A 15,749-nucleotide genomic window follows, 5' to 3' on the forward strand; every position below is an offset into this window, starting at 1 on the left:
ATGTATGCAAAATTTGTTAAAAGCAAGGGATTTTAGCAGTAGCAACAGCTACAATATGTATACCTGTGTTTACTTGGAAGAGAAACCCAACCCAAAGACCTATATGCAGTGGTTGGCTGACCTCCCTGTATGACTCTTTCTACTTATGTGGTTACTCATTCTCTTTGTTAACATTGTTTTTTTATGCATAGGCTAGAAAGTTGTGGAAAAATACCTGCAAGCACAATTCGTGACCATTCATTATGGCTTCACTTTGGGGTTTAGATCAGACACATCTAAATCCTGCTCTGTAGTTGTGTGTTCCACATTCTCATGATGGCAGTCTTCCAGGTCTGTGGGTCTGGAACATGACTGATATGCACTGGGGTTTTCTTGCTGAACTGCACCGAGTTTGGGACTGTTACAAATGAGTATTGTCATGCACCATGTTTACAGTCATGGGGGAAAGGGGGAAGCTACAGATGGAGATGTCGCTGTGGGGCTTGCACTGTATCTGTTATGCTTTCATATACAGCGTCATTCCCCTGTCACTATGAAACACCTTTACTGGTAGCGGTCACACGCATCCCCTTTGGATTGTGGCATTTTCTGTCTCAGGTTAAATGTGTGTTAATCCTGTGGGTGTTGCCATTCCTTCTACTTGCAGCTTCTCGACGTCATTCCAGGTCCACTAGTGCTCTCTCCACTGCTGATTCTGTTGGGCAGTCAGGTGAACAAGCGCTAACTGCATGAATCCGCTTCTTATACGTAGTTTCGTTGTACACCATCTTAACATTGGCCATCACGTGCATCAGCCAGCACTCAGCATGTGCTTCTCACCGCTGTGGGGCTTTTTGTTCTGCTTGTGGTCAACGTGGCTTTTTGTTTTGAATTTTGTTTATTGGATGTTTTTAATTTTATGTATTTTAGGAGTTTTGTGAACAGCGTTTAAACAAAGGGTGATCCAGGGCTTTCTCAATTCTCCTGTAAATTGGATCAGTTGTGCAGCATGGGCTAAATCCTGACAGATGCAGAGTACTTGCAACTGTTGTTTGTATTTCCTCTACAGTAGTGTAGTAGTTCCCAATGCCTAGGATCCAATCTCAGTGGTTTTCATCCCAGTTATTACAAAGTATTCTGGACTCCTGTCTCTGTTAATGGAAATTCCTTGTGGGATCCTCTGCAAAAAAGAGAAGAGGAGCAGGAATTAAGCACCTAATGAGCATTCAAAATGAACTTTGGAGCATAACATGTGCTGATCCATCCTTCATATAATTCTGAAGGCCTTGTCCAAAGCATATGGAAGCTGTTGAAAAAAATTGTTCCCTTAATTTCACTGGGCTTTGCATCAGGAGACAAATGCTTACATGTAATAAGAAAAATCTACAGATTCCAGTTGCTTCTTTCCCCACCATTGTGCTGAATTCACAGTTGTGGTTAACCTGTAACTCACTTTGAAATCAGGATATTTCACCGTGTTTCTTAAAAAGAAATGAATGAAGGCTGCTAGCTTTGGGACAGTAGAGTTGTAATTCTGATGACAAAGATGTAGAAGATGAGGGCTTCGGTGTTTTCTTGGAGGTCAAAATTGTGTAAGAAATTGGTGATACTGAAATTTAATTAACCCCTTCAGGTAGGGAATGAAAAGTACTCCATTTCTCATGAGTCTAGTTAAATGGCTATGACTTAACTAAAACTCTCAAAACATGTGCATTATCAGGTTACTCAGTAGAAATGATGCAAGATGCTTTGACTGGCATTTTTCAAAATTAAAATTTTAACTTGCGTTTAGCAAAAATAATAAAAAATATTTATAGTACTTCAATCATAACACTTATTTAAGCTTTGTTTGCATTCAGCTTCCTGAGGTGGTCACTCCGTGCTTGGCTCCTGTGGTTTGGTACAAAACATAATCAAATTCTCTTTGGTTACCTGTGTCCTAAATAAGCCCAAAATCTCCCTAAAAAAATTGGGCCAAAAAATAATAGTTGAGAATTTTCCCCAAGTTTGTAACAAGTATAATGAATATAGCCAGGGAGACAAGGGAATGTGGCCAGAGCATACTCTGCTTACTTCTTGCCCAGTAACATTTAGATTACCTGTACTGGTTATTCCTGGAGCCAGATGTGTTCATAGCCCAGTGTTAGAGCTCTGCCAAGGTCTCTCCTAAGATGTAACTTCTGCACTCAGGTATGGCAACAGTGTCTTGGGGAGAAGCCCAGAGTGACTTGGCTGTTTTCAAATTAAAGATCATTGAAAGAAGTATTTAAGAAAATTCCTGATAGCTTTGGAGGCAGATAAAAGTCAGCATGCCGCACTGTACTTAATTTGTTAAAAAAGCTCAATTTTTTTTCTTTATGCTGGGTATTTAAACTGATCTACAACTGAATTACTTTGTCATTCTGTTTTTCATTTGAAAAATAAAAACCAAACTATCTTCCCTTTTCTAATGTAAATACTAAATTTACATTAAAACAAATATCAGTGGTATTTTTTTATGCTATGTTATTTCAAAAGTTAAAGCCAAATTCTGATCTTAGTTACACTTGAGTAACGTCTGAGTTGGGTTTAAATATAAAACTGAGTCCAGAACTTGTCTCCAACATTTACAATCCTTCTACTGTACCAGATATCAGTTACTTAGGAAAATACCTGTCTTTCGGACACCTTTGTAGTATATTGCTCTATAGTAGTGATTTTATTTTCAATCAGACCTCATGCATTATCATCTTCTCTGTGGCTCTATTAAGACTGTACAGATCTTTCTATTTTTAGGGATGAAGTACTGTTTCACCTAAATATTTGGATTGATTCTTCAACCCAAGTGCATTAAAAAAGGGGATAGTAATAACACATACAACTTTTATTTCTTTGTGAAATGTCATGATTTGATTACTTTTTGGCAGTAGTTCTAAGAAGTTTGTTTTTCTTTTTCCCCTTGTAATGTGTTTTGTAGAAAATGTGCTTTTGTTGTAAATCAGAAATGTCTTGTCTGGGTACATAACTCTGGGAAACAGTAAATTTTGATAGATAACACTTCTATTTGAAATGAATACTAGTCTTAAGGTTTGGGTTTTTTTGCTCAAAATACTTCATATTTTAGAAATCTTCCCTATTTCCCCTCAGTAACTTAATCTCTGACACACTTGGGCAGAGCTTTGGAATTAGGACAGTAGACTAGCAAACTTCAGTCTCTGATTTAAATTATGCATGTCAGTGTGAGCTAATTCCTTAAAAGATATTTCAGTGCAGTAGGTTTTTAAAGATGAAAGCAATGATGTTTTGTGATAAGCTCAGTGTTTTTTCAAAAAAAAATAAAGCTGCTTAATATCATATTTGACCTCAGTTTTGTGGAAATCCATGATAAAACTACACATTTTGATAGAGTATTTTTCCTTTGTTAAATTAAGTATAGGTGAACTTATAAAAGACCTGTGACTTGATAGCTCTCTCTTGCTGCTTGGTATCTGCCTCCAGTGTGGAACATCTGGAGGTCTATTAAATGAATTCACAGAGCTTGATTCCTGCACCATTTGCTGGCAAAACTCTTACTGACATGTGCTGGTCCAGGGGACAGAGATGTGAAGTATGTCCCAGGAGGGATATTCCCAGTTCTTGAGCAAAGACAAACCCACACGGAAATAAAACCTTGAAATGCCAAACCAAATCTCCTTCTGCTTACAGACTGGAGCTAGAATCCCAGTAATACAGCATCTATCTACCTCCACCTAGAAGGGCTGTGCTGCCAGAGCATGGCCCATAATACTCAAGTCACTGACTCTGTTGTATCCCTGCTAGCATGCCTTTATGAATTTGGCCATTGACCAAAGAAAATATTTTCAGTAAATTTCTTGGTAGACTTTTTTGTTGCTTTGGATGTCATTGAGAGCATTGCCATCAAATTCAGAAGAAGAAAGGAAAAAAAAACCAAAACCAAACAGTTTTGATATATCATAGAGCTTTTAAATGGCTGCTTATTAAACTGCTTCTAAAGAACAATAATAAAAGAAATTGGAGTCACTTCACAAGTAAATCATAAACCTTATTTTTATACTGTGGGGCACAGAGGGATGTTCTAGTGGTTAATCAAGCCTTGGGACATAAAATAAGCTAACCTGGTGCTGCTAGTCTCCCATCCTTGCCTGAGAAAAAGCTGCAGGATGGGTGAGTGCTCAGGTGTTAACATGTTCTGGCGCTGGGCACGGTTCTGTCTCTGAAGTTAATGAGAAGCTTTCTCTTGATTTCTGAGAGCGCCAGACTGGGACCGACATGTCTGCCTCTGACATTAAAATAAGACTCTGAAACAATTTCTGTGCAAAAAGAAACACAAAATAGATGCCTTGCTTCCCAGCTTAAAAAAAAATATAAAAAATTGCCCTGAGGATCCAAAATTGTCTCTGGGGCCCAACAAACAATAGTTTATTTCTTACTGTAATGGCAAACTCTCTAGAGCTGTGGATAAAAGAGTGTTTAATGGAAAAGCACTGCGAGTTCCCAGAGCCTGTGGGGAGAGCTGCTCGGGCACCTGATTAGGATTCCAAGTGAATGTGAATTCATTTAACAGTCCCTTTCAATGTTGTCTTTTGTGCAGACCGGTTTGGACTCGGACAGCCAGGCAGGATGCCTGCTTCTGTGAATGCCATGCGAGTCCTGAGCACAAGCACAGATCTGGAGGCTGCCGTGGCCGATGCACTGGTAAGAGGAAACATACAAAATGCTTCCGACCCCGGAAAGTGCCTTGAAGTTACCTGTACGTACGTTCTCCTGTTTCTCAATAGCTTTGTTCTGATTGTGCCAGTGTCTGATGCCGTAGAGTTAGTTACCTTCTGCTGGTTTGTCTTTGGGTATGTTGGCAGCAATATTTGTTTCCTTATTCCATATTAGTTAGATGGGTTGAATCAGCTGTTTATTTTCACTTGGCTGTCAGGGGATGTACACAGCACTGTGGGGTGCTTGGGACCGGTGAGCTCAGGGATATCTATCAATCCCATTACCTACATGAAGACTTTGTCAGAAAAACGCAGTGTTCTTCTCTGTTAGTGTCAATTCCTGATCAGGTTTCAACAAGAACTGAAATTTCAGAAGTTACTTGCACCTGGCTAGATGCTCAGATCAGCTCATAACGTGGCTTGCCTGTAATAGGTACCATCTCAGGCAGTTAAATTGGTGTGGTTTTGTCTAGTTTGCTGCTAGTACTTTCAAATATTCAGTGCATTTCCAAGTAAATTTATTGTCAGTTTAAAAAAATTTACTGTCCTGTGTAATCTTACTGTACTATAATATCTCTCGGCTAGAACACAGAAAGTGTCTTCTGCTCTTCAGAAGACTAGTGTTAAGATAAGCCTTCAGATTTACCTTGAGTATTTGGGGGAGAGAGCATGTGTAGAGGCAGGAGCAATTGTTTTACAGCATTACCTGGGTACCAATATACCTTGGGTCTTCTCCAGCTCTAGTCCAGAGCTGAGGGGAGGATTTGCTGATGTATCTGCAGACAGTTATCCCAAATTTCTCTTTATGGAGAAGGAACCATGTCTCTAGAGTTTGTGATTAGTGTCCTTTCTCTGTTTCCTCGTTCACTTTCCCTGAGGATGGCTAACATTTTTGATTTTATATTTGATTATCACCATGGTTATGTCACCTCCATTTCTAGATGATTATTAGAGCACTCCTAGAGAAATGTCACTTTTTACAGAATCTGCCTTTCCTTTAAAAAAGTATTTGTGAATAGTGTGAAGGTAGGACAGTATATAATAGATGGCACTATTGCATTTAGTAGGATGAATCTTTAGTGGGCATTTTCATTACCAAATACAACAGTTTGTGAGCAGGTATCTACTCTCAACACCTCAAATTTGCCACCAGAGCAGTTTAGGGCATAATTATTAGGTGATGGTTTGCCTGTGTAAATGAAATCAGGCTGTATTCCTGGATATAAGCAGTTGCTGAATACAGGTTTCTTGAGGGAGGAGAGGGTCAGTGTTTCAGTTCACTGCTGATCTCTGAGATATCTTTGGGTGTGACTTAATCTTCAGCTAGACTTAGAATTCCCTTTTAAATATTGCAGTCTTTTAAACTAAATAACATTGAACTACAATGTTAAAATCTTAAAAGGTTGTACACTTAAAAGGAAAATCCTTAAGTCTAGCTGGAAACTAAGTGGTGCTGCTGACTTAGTTGATCAATCTGAATTTGAATGACTTTATGGGATGCAACATGATCTTTTTGTCCCCTTCTTTCCCACTATTTCAATTTTTCTTCATTATCTTCTCACAACAAGCAATTTACAAACTCTGTTCAGACTCCTTTTGAGACAGTAGTGTGATGCCAGCTTCTGTCCAGCCACCTTGTTTAGAGAGGAGTATTCCTTTCCCTGTAGTAGAAAATGGAAAGAACTTCTTCAAAGATGGTGTTGGCCAAATACTCAGTTTAAGCAAAATGCAGTGGGTCATTTTGTGACCTTGGCTCCCTGTGTAGAATTCCCGTTGGATTCACAGTTTCTGTTTGAGAGGTGGACTTGGCCTAAACCCACAGTGTCTGTGCTAGGAATCAGTGTTCAGATCTGTCAGAAGAGCTCAAAGGGCACTGGAAGCTGGTGTTAAGTAAGGCCTTTGAAGTCAGGGGTGCCAGCCAGGGGATCTTAAAAGAAGCTAAGCTTCAAAAAAGGGTGGTGTAGGAACTGTGAGTTGAAAGAGAACTTGGTTAAGTGAAGTTGATCAAATGTGCTGTACTGTAGATAGTGGTTTCCTGACATCAGAATTTCTTTCCAAGACTCTAAAATCAAATACTGCTCATAAAATGTAAATACTGTGGTATCTTTCAGAACAGCATTTCTGAAAAGTAGGAAAAGAGGTGCTGTATATAGATCTGCCATTACAAAAAAAACTTGACAGATAATCTCACTTCAAAGCTCCCTAACAGAAATTGTAGGCTGTATGAGTAGTGCAAAAGTCAAGCAATAAAGTCAGGCGTTGTATACCCACTTTTATTTTGCATAAACTGTATTTTTTTTTTAATTTGCTAAGACACATTTGCTATACGTTTTTGTTGCAAAAACAAACCCTACATAAGCTTCTGACATAATTCTCTATGCTTTTTCCCACCCTTCAATATTTTCCTGCCTACAGCTGTTAGGAGACTCCAGGAGCAAGGTACTAGTGCTTTCTTGACTTTTTATTTCTACTTTCCAACTTTCCCCACCTTGTTGCTGACACTCATGATACTGCATTTGAGTTAATTTCTATGCTTCAATCCTGCAGTCCTAGTGGAAGCCAAACTCTGCTAGCTTCACAAGTCCAAGAACTGCAGGACTGGACACTGGAAGGAATTCTGTGACAAACAATTTAGAATATAGATGACCTTTTTCTGATACATTTTCTTATCAATCTTGTTCTCTTGAGGTTCATTTAAGAGTTTTTGTAGTATGGCATATGATTTGTTTTGCTACTGTAATTATTCTAATATCCTTCCTGTAAGGGTCAAGGTTGTCAGAGATGTACCTAAGGGAGTTGGGTCCTCTAATGTCATGCTATAGAAATTAGTAGGATTTGAGTACTCAACTCCCTTAGCAGCCTCTGGAAAAATCCTAACCCAAACTAACAGAGAAATTGTCATCTCCTATATCCCAGTGCATTTCTAGAGTCACTTCATTATCAATATCAAAGTGACTGTGCATGCCAGCACAGATTCCTTCAGCTCTTTCTTTCTTTCTTATCTTTTTGTTTTTTCTTGAAGTAGAGATTATATCATCATAGAACCTATAATAATGGAACTGACCATTACTGACAATAAAACAACACATGATATCACTATAAGTAACTAATTCTGCTGGGCTTAACTACCTTTCTTTTGTGCTGGGGAAGGCAGGCCCTGGTCCCCTTAGTCACACAAGTAGTCTCATTGAAATCAGTGGGATCTGTCTTGCTCTACTGTGAGAGGTAAGCAGGCAGTGCTTGGTGATGTCTCTTAAAAAAGCAAACAAACAAAACTCTTGTCAGTATAACAGTAGCATTAGTCTTCCTTTTAGTGATTACAGATAGAGTGTTCTTGTTTAGGCATTGCTGTAGCGCTATAACTTACTAAGTCCGATCCTGCCCTTTTCCAGAAAAAGCCAGTGAGAAGAAGATATGAACCCTACGGGATGTACTCCGATGATGACGCTAACAGCGATGCGTCGAGTGCTTGCTCAGAGCGCTCCTATGGCTCCAGGAACGGGGGCATCCCACACTACCTGCGCCAGACTGAAGATGTGGCTGAGGTCCTGAACCACTGTGCCAGCTCCAACTGGTCTGAAAGGAAAGAGGGACTCATAGGTCTTCAAAACTTGCTGAAAAGCCAGCGGACACTGAGGTGACCTTGATAGTTTTATAGTGTCAGTCATTCACAAGAGATGGCTACAGTCAGAAGTTAGTAATATGTACCTACCTTACGGAGACAGTCTCACCTGTGAAGGCTTTGTCTTCACTATATGGGACTTTAATTTGGGAAAAATTTCTACTGTGTTGTCAGTATATTATGTATTAAATTTGTAGCAATAATGTATTCTATGATTCCTGTGACTTTCTGAAGCCTGTATTAGGTGTAATTACAGATAGATTTTGTTTGTAACCTTGAAAACTCTTGTATCAGCAACTTGAGTTTCCTATAAGTGGTGTAGCTTATAATGTTGAGTGAAGTTTCTTAGGGTAATGTAGTAGGTGTACCAACTGAAACTTAGCTTATGGTAGGAGAGACAGACCTTCTTCCCTTGTTGAAAGCTACATAAGCCCTTTAAACACTTTTGGCACGTGACACATTAAAACAGATCTTAGAATTGCCCAAGTCATGTGGAAACTTTATAGGGCCACAGGTCACATTAACTGAAGTCAACTGGCTCTCAAGCCGTAGGCTTTTCACCCTTAGTTTGTGGTGGAAGTATTTTGGAAACAAGCTCTTGGCTTCTTTGAAGATAGCATTCATGACTAGCTGTGACATTCTTGTTTTCCTGTTATTAATATTATGTACTTAAATTATGACCAAGTTTATAAATGGTCATTTTATGGTTCATAGCCTACCTACTTGGATTTGTGCATTTTAAAAGACTTTCACACTGGCTGAAAATATATGATGGTTCATCTTAGCAGGTGAAATTAATGTATTGAGAGTAGGCCTGGAAATTTTGTTCTCTTGCCATCATTAAAATACCCTATCACTTCCCATGATGTGGCACAGCCCTTAAGTGGGAAGTGCTACAGATTTTTAGTATGGTTAGTTAGTCTCTAGATCAGAGATGCTTTTTGATGTGGTCCACTTACAAGTCTTTTTTGATTTTCTTTATTTTAATGGATTGTCTGGAGAAACTGTGGCATCTCATATACTTGTATGAAACACTTGGGTGAGACTTTGATTTTACCCCAAAGATGTGTAAGGACTATAACCAGGGTTTTGAGTACCGCTGGGGGTAGTTCCAAAGGAGGAAATGCTGAGAAGCTTGGGTGAAGGTTGGATGATATTTTTATCCAGATGAATAGCTCTTAGCAGAAAGGCCGGTAGAATTAAACTACTGTTTGCAACCCTGCTGGTTGCACTATTTGAACTGCACTGCTGTCACTAGTCTGTCAAGTTAGCAAGTTTTCTAGCTTTAATCCTGAATTATTTATAAACCTGTACCAGAAACTACACTCCTGCAGAGTTATTTTTTAATTTGATACTGGGTTTAGTTTTCTAGATCATATTTCATTTTGGTTTGCTTTCAGTCTGCTTCCTCCTTGGTTCAAGGTTGATCTGGTGCCTATTCTAATGATCAGATTTTATCATCTTGTTTGTTCCCACGGCATCTTGCAGAGAATCATCAAGGTCATTAGTCCAAGGGACAAGTCTGTCTGTCTTCTAATTAAACCTGATAGCTTCTAATGTGGTATAACAGGTTTCATAAAAGGCAGTGATGTGGCTAGGTTTTCTTTAGTACTCTGAATGGATGTTCTGTTAGCTGGGATGACATATCCAGAAGGATGCACATACAGCGTGGTAGGACACTTACCTACCCTCTTGTTTCATGCAGCTTCATGTGGCCTTGTTCTCTAAACTAGGACAGGTCCCTGTAAGGTCTTCTAAATAAAAAACGCTGACATGTCCCTTAAGGAAACATTCTTCCACTGCCTGTTTCGGTTTAGTACTTGCATTGTTGCCTCAGGTTCATGAGCTTTTAGGAAGAGACACGCTTACACTTGCTGTCTTCATGTAACCTTTGCCTAGAAAGAAAATTCCTTGAAGGGATAAATAAGGGTTCATTCAGAGAGCTGCAATCTGAATGAAGTCAGGAGGGTGTTGTGGAGTAGTCATTTTGAGACTGTGCATTCTCATCGTGCATGAAGCTGACAGCTTGCTGTGGCATCATTATGAAGACTTTTTCCTCTGCATCAAGCTCTTGAGACCATTGGTTTTGTGCCCTTTTAAAATTTGATGTCTTCCTTGCATCAGTTTGTTTGAAAAAATGTCCTGTGTCACTTAGAAGCAAGCTAACATAAAAGAGCTGTAGGCTACTAGCATATTCTGGCCTGTTCTTTGAAGCTTATTTTGAGAGAGAGAGATGTTGGTGGACTGTAGAATTAATATCTTTCTGGAAAAAGGGAACACATAGTCAAAACCTGAATGTATTTTCTGAGGAATCTATGCACGTTTCACTGGTTGCTCTGGTTTCATATTAATTGTGAAAAATACCTAACTGAATCCATAGTATGCAGGAAGTATTATCTAACCGTCTTGCTCTATTTTTGTTTGCACAGTAAACAAGCAAAACTTCTGTATTCTTTGGCAGTTTGCCTTTCAGGAAAGCTAAGACTTGTATTTTCAGTACGTTGCAAATAAGAGCTTCGGCGGCAAACTTTTCTACATTTGACTCAAACTCAGTATCTTATGAAAGGGACCCACACAACTTTCTTTTTCCCTGGCATAAAAAGAGCATTACAGAGCATTACTGAGCACCTAATAATCTCTTATTGGCAGGAATTTAGATTGTGCCTTGATTTAGTTATCTTTTGACTTACTACATTGCTCACTTGTTAATCTGTCTTCCGTTCCTATGTATTTGCCTCCTCAATGTGCCAGTGTGCTCTCAGACTTTGGAGTCAGTTCTGGTATCTGTTAATACTGTGTGTTTCTAGACTGATTATACTTAAGCAACTGAAAATTTTGACCAAAATATTTGATTAGTATATACCCAAACAGCATGAAAGTTCTGATTTTACTTGAAAATTTGAATTCCCTGACACAAGGAAGACTTGAGAAACCTATTCCTAGGCTGCAGAAGACCTGTGTTTCAGGGAGTCAGTGACCTTGATGCAGGCAGAAAGTAAACGCCTCCTAAATGTGCACATTTCAAGTTGTCTTCTGCAATCCTGAATGTAGAAGAAAATAGAAGCAGCACAAAATACAAGTGCCTGGCTTATGATTTTTAAAAATTATTCATTAGATTAATGTAAGACTGATGATCTCAGGAATTAAACTGGAATGCCAGTTAAGACTTTACCTAGATATGGAATTTTCAAGATGTGAGTTAAGTAACATTTAAATGAAGGAGGTTAGATCTCTCCACTGTTACTATTTATTAGCTTTTTTGCTGCAACTAAAGGCTTTAGCATTAATATCATGTTTTATTTCTGTATTTTAGCCGAGTCGAGTTAAAAAGGCTATGTGAAATATTTACTCGCATGTTTGCTGACCCTCACAGCAAGGTAAGATGACAAAGACTTGGCTTGCTCTCTTACATTACCATGTGTGCACAGTTGACACTGTTCCAAGACGAATGTTTTGTATTTGTACCCCTGCCATCTGCCAGGGAAACTGGCAATTCTAAATCTTCTTGAAGTTTATCTGTTTTACAGTGAAGGAGTATGTCTCAGTATATGTTGCTAGGAACTGGCTACTCTGTGCTTCCCAATGCACAGAGCAATGCAGCCTAATGCTTTTCAGGTGTCAGCTCCTGGAATGAGAAGTTCAGTTTTATCTGTACTTCTTTAGGGAGTGTCTTGGTGTTACACAGTAGAGTGAGATCCCTGAAGGGTACTGAGCCATAGTTCAGCATCACAGTCGCTGAAGTTTTTGTATTATATCCACTTGGGAGTAGTATGAGGTCTCACCAAAATATCATTCTGGATCGCATAATTAGTCTTTAGTATAGTCACTTTGCCTTTTTCATAAGACTGACCTTGGAAGTTGAAGGCCATGGCAAGAATTTATAGGCATCTCTTAAAAATAAGCAGGCTGAGAATGGGGAGGTTGGGCCCATAAGAACATTCAGAGCCAGTGGTTTTCTGTCAACAGGTAAGCAGGAGCAGGGAGACAGGAAAAGAGAGTTCCATGCCCTTCCCTGAGGAGGGATGCTGGTTGAGGGCAACCAGTAATGGCTGGGTAAAAACATCTGCTGTAGGGTTAAGTACAGTTTGAGAAAGAATAAGTTGTGTGACTGTACTTCAGACTGCTTGGAAAACTGGTATTAATAACTGGTGGTCAGGTGGAGATCCTCTGGCAAGCGTAGTTGCCTGTCACGGGTCTTGCTCAAAGTGAACATTTTAGGCCATAATTTGTCTGGACCAGCTGTCCCACAGGCCTTGCCAAGTGTGGCAGTTCCTACTTCTCAAGTCTTAATGTTTTGGTTCTCAAAGGCTCAATATGTTATAGAAAGGGCAAAGGCCTAGCTACATGTTCACAAAATATTTCAGATTTCTGAATCAGGTGAAGGTTCATTGCACACTAGACTCAAGAATGTCCTCTGTGGCAGTGGATGATCTGTCATGGGCACTGCTTTAATAGAATTATTGCTACAAACTAGTTGTGGTGTTAAACTTATATAAACTTTGTTACATACAAACATATATCACTTTTAGTGACTAAGGAGACTGGATCTGATCCAAAGTATACTATGTTTTAAGTAACTCTGCGGAGAAGAGGTTGTGTTTTAAGAAATTGTAAACTTTCAGTGAATGCATCTTTTATCTGTTGACAAATTGCATCTGAACAATCAACCTTGATCACTGTGTACTAACGAGTGGTTTGTTCTGTTGCATGGCCTGCTTTGCTGTGGAATTCACATCAGAGAGTAAGTGTATTCTACCACCTTCCTTCATTTGTTTCTTGTGGTATTTTAATATGACACATTTTAGACATGTCTTGTCTGATTTTTTTTTTTTTTTTCCCTAGAGCAATGTAATCACTGAAATCATTCATTCATGCAATTGTCTATAACAAAATCATCCTGAAACTCAGATTTCAAACCTATACCTTTTTATTATTTTTATTTAAAGCACCATATTGCTTTTTGTGACACTTGGGTTTTTTATAGGTCTTCAGCATGTTTCTGGAAACTCTGGTTGATTTCATCATTATTCATAAAGATGACTTGCAGGATTGGCTTTTTGTTCTCCTGACACAGTTGTTAAAGAAAATGGGAGCAGATTTGCTGGGGTCTGTGCAGGCAAAAGTTCAAAAAGCTCTGGATGTCACCAGGTAGAGTAACCTGTATGGCAAATGTTATAGAGGTTTTTGTGGGATTATGGGAGGGCATCTGATGAACACTGTGGAAACCCAAGTACAGCAGTGCTGTGTATTTTGAGGGCTCAAAATTGATTAATACCAGAATAAAGGAGAGCAAATTTATGTCATGATCTTTCAAGTATTGAATTAAAAAGACCTGCCTCTTTTCTAACTAGATACCTTAAAGCATAACATCTAAAATGTATAACTGACTATCTTTACTGTGTGTATCCTTAGATGCCAATTTTGTTTTTGACTGATGGAAAAAAGTTTTGCAGTATTCAGAATATGAATGGTGCTTTACCACAAATTTAGAGCATCTTTCATGTTTTTCAAACAGCAAATAATGGTAATGTCAGAATAAGACCTTGAATGCTACTGAAATACACACACCAATTCTGTAGTCCATGTCCCTTTCCAAGGATGCCCAGAACAGGACATCCTTAGAACTGTACAGTAAAGTTCAGCTCACTCTGGAAATAGAATAATTTAAAAGAAAGTAGTAGCAATCCAGGAGAAAATAAAATAAAGTAGGGGAAAAAAGGAGAGAAATTAAAACTGGGTGTGAACTCTGAGGACAAGATAAACCAGGCTGCTACTAGTGATAAGGGAACCAAACATAGCCTGAAATGAAGAAGGAATGGGCAGCTGTGCCAAGAACTGGATATGTGTACTGAGAGCAGTTAGAGTAACAGTGTATACACGTATTAATTTAGCAGCTTCCTCCAGTATTAAATCGATAATCAGCTAATCCTTGACTTGGATCCAAGTCTTAGACTTGGAATTTCTCTGGCTGATGGTAAAGTTAAGAAGAAAAGCATGATAGATGTTGAAATCTATTGTGTTCTTGTGTATCAAATTTAGTCCTGAAAGTTTCTTGCATTACATTTTTGCCTTTGTTTTCTCTGTACAGGGATTCTTTTCCATTTGATCAACAATTTAACATTTTGATGAGGTTTATTGTAGATCAGACCCAAACACCAAACTTGAAGGTCAGTATTAAAAGCCTTCTCACTAAAACATGAATATGGTTGTCTTAGCTTGCCACGTTAGGCAAACCATAAAGCACAGAACTCATGGTAAGATAAATAATTTTAAGTACCTGCATGATACAGAAATTATATTGGAAACTTTGATTAACTGCCTCACTCTCCATTTTAATAAATAAAAATATTTTAAAATAGGGTCCCATAAGTCAGTAAGAGGTGGGCTTTAAGCACAGCAGAACGTATTAAATTTACACATGGAAATGTGTAAATGCTTCACCCTGGTCTTTGTGGGAAGAAAACCTGGCTGTGCAGGACAGAAGGGACCAGACCCTGTTTGAACAGCTGGGAAGCTGGGACCCTAGGTGCACTTTAACAAGTTCTTGGTGCACAGATCAGACAGAGCACATTTAGGGTTTGGAGAAAAAAAAAAAAAAGCTTTCTGTTACTGATACTGTCACACAGACTGTTTTCCAGGAGATTGCTGTTTCAGAGCTATAGGAACACTGTAAACTCTGAAAGTCATATGCATTTATCTTCCAGAGACAGGAATATCCAGGATGCCAAAGGACTCAAGTATTCTTTCTTCAGTCTCCTGAATTTTGGGTCTTTTGAGACTCCAGCATCAGGCATGTGGTTTGAGACCAAAAGCTATTATATGGCATCTGGAACAGTAACCACTGCTGGAAACAGTGTGGTGGAGTATGATGTTCTTATGTGAACACACAAGCAAGCATACGTATTTCCAGCTTACAGACTCTTGCAACACAAAATTCACCCAGGGTAGAAAGTTTCTCTTGGTTTTTGAAACATAACACAGAGGCATGTCACAGGGATATTTATTTTTTTTCCCCATGTGACAAGTTAATCTGTAGTGCTACCTGTTTATTATGGGATTAATCCATTTTTGCCAGCTCTGAGCTTGACAAGTCTTTTCACTTCTAAGGTGAAAGTTGCTATCCTGAAGTATATTGAGTCCTTGGCAAGACAGATGGATCCAACAGACTTTGTGAACTCCAGCGAGACAAGACTTGCTGTATCTAGAATTATAACTTGGACAACAGAACCAAAGAGCTCAGATGTGAGAAAGGTAAGTCAGGATGATGATGTATTTGCAGTAATTATTGCTCTTCCAAAAAAAAAAAAAAAATTAAAAAAAAATCAATTTAAAGAACATACTTTGCTGTCCAAACTAACTTCCCAATTCAGTAAAAACACATTTCTGAAGCGTGTTTTTTTTTTCTAGTAGGTACAGAATTGTGTGAATTTATTATTACT

At 38.7% G+C, this 15,749-nt stretch overlaps 1 protein-coding gene across 1 annotated transcript in view; it reads left to right on the forward strand.

Moving 5' to 3' along the window:
* CLASP1 (cytoplasmic linker associated protein 1) overlaps positions 1-15,749 on the forward strand; it is a 129,409-nt gene that overhangs the window by 70,537 nt on the left and 43,123 nt on the right. The window contains exons 22-28 of the mRNA XM_008937384.1: positions 4,571-4,674; positions 8,081-8,325; positions 11,624-11,687; positions 12,305-12,307; positions 13,295-13,458; positions 14,399-14,477; positions 15,418-15,561. Coding sequence (XP_008935632.1) covers positions 4,571-4,674; positions 8,081-8,325; positions 11,624-11,687; positions 12,305-12,307; positions 13,295-13,458; positions 14,399-14,477; positions 15,418-15,561 — 803 coding nt within the window. The remainder of the gene's footprint in view (positions 1-4,570; positions 4,675-8,080; positions 8,326-11,623; positions 11,688-12,304; positions 12,308-13,294; positions 13,459-14,398; positions 14,478-15,417; positions 15,562-15,749) is intronic.

This window comes from Merops nubicus, unplaced genomic scaffold (genome assembly GCF_000691845.1).
Source record: "Merops nubicus isolate BGI_N331 unplaced genomic scaffold, ASM69184v1 scaffold5383, whole genome shotgun sequence".
Classification (NCBI taxonomy): Eukaryota; Metazoa; Chordata; class Aves; order Coraciiformes; family Meropidae; genus Merops; species Merops nubicus.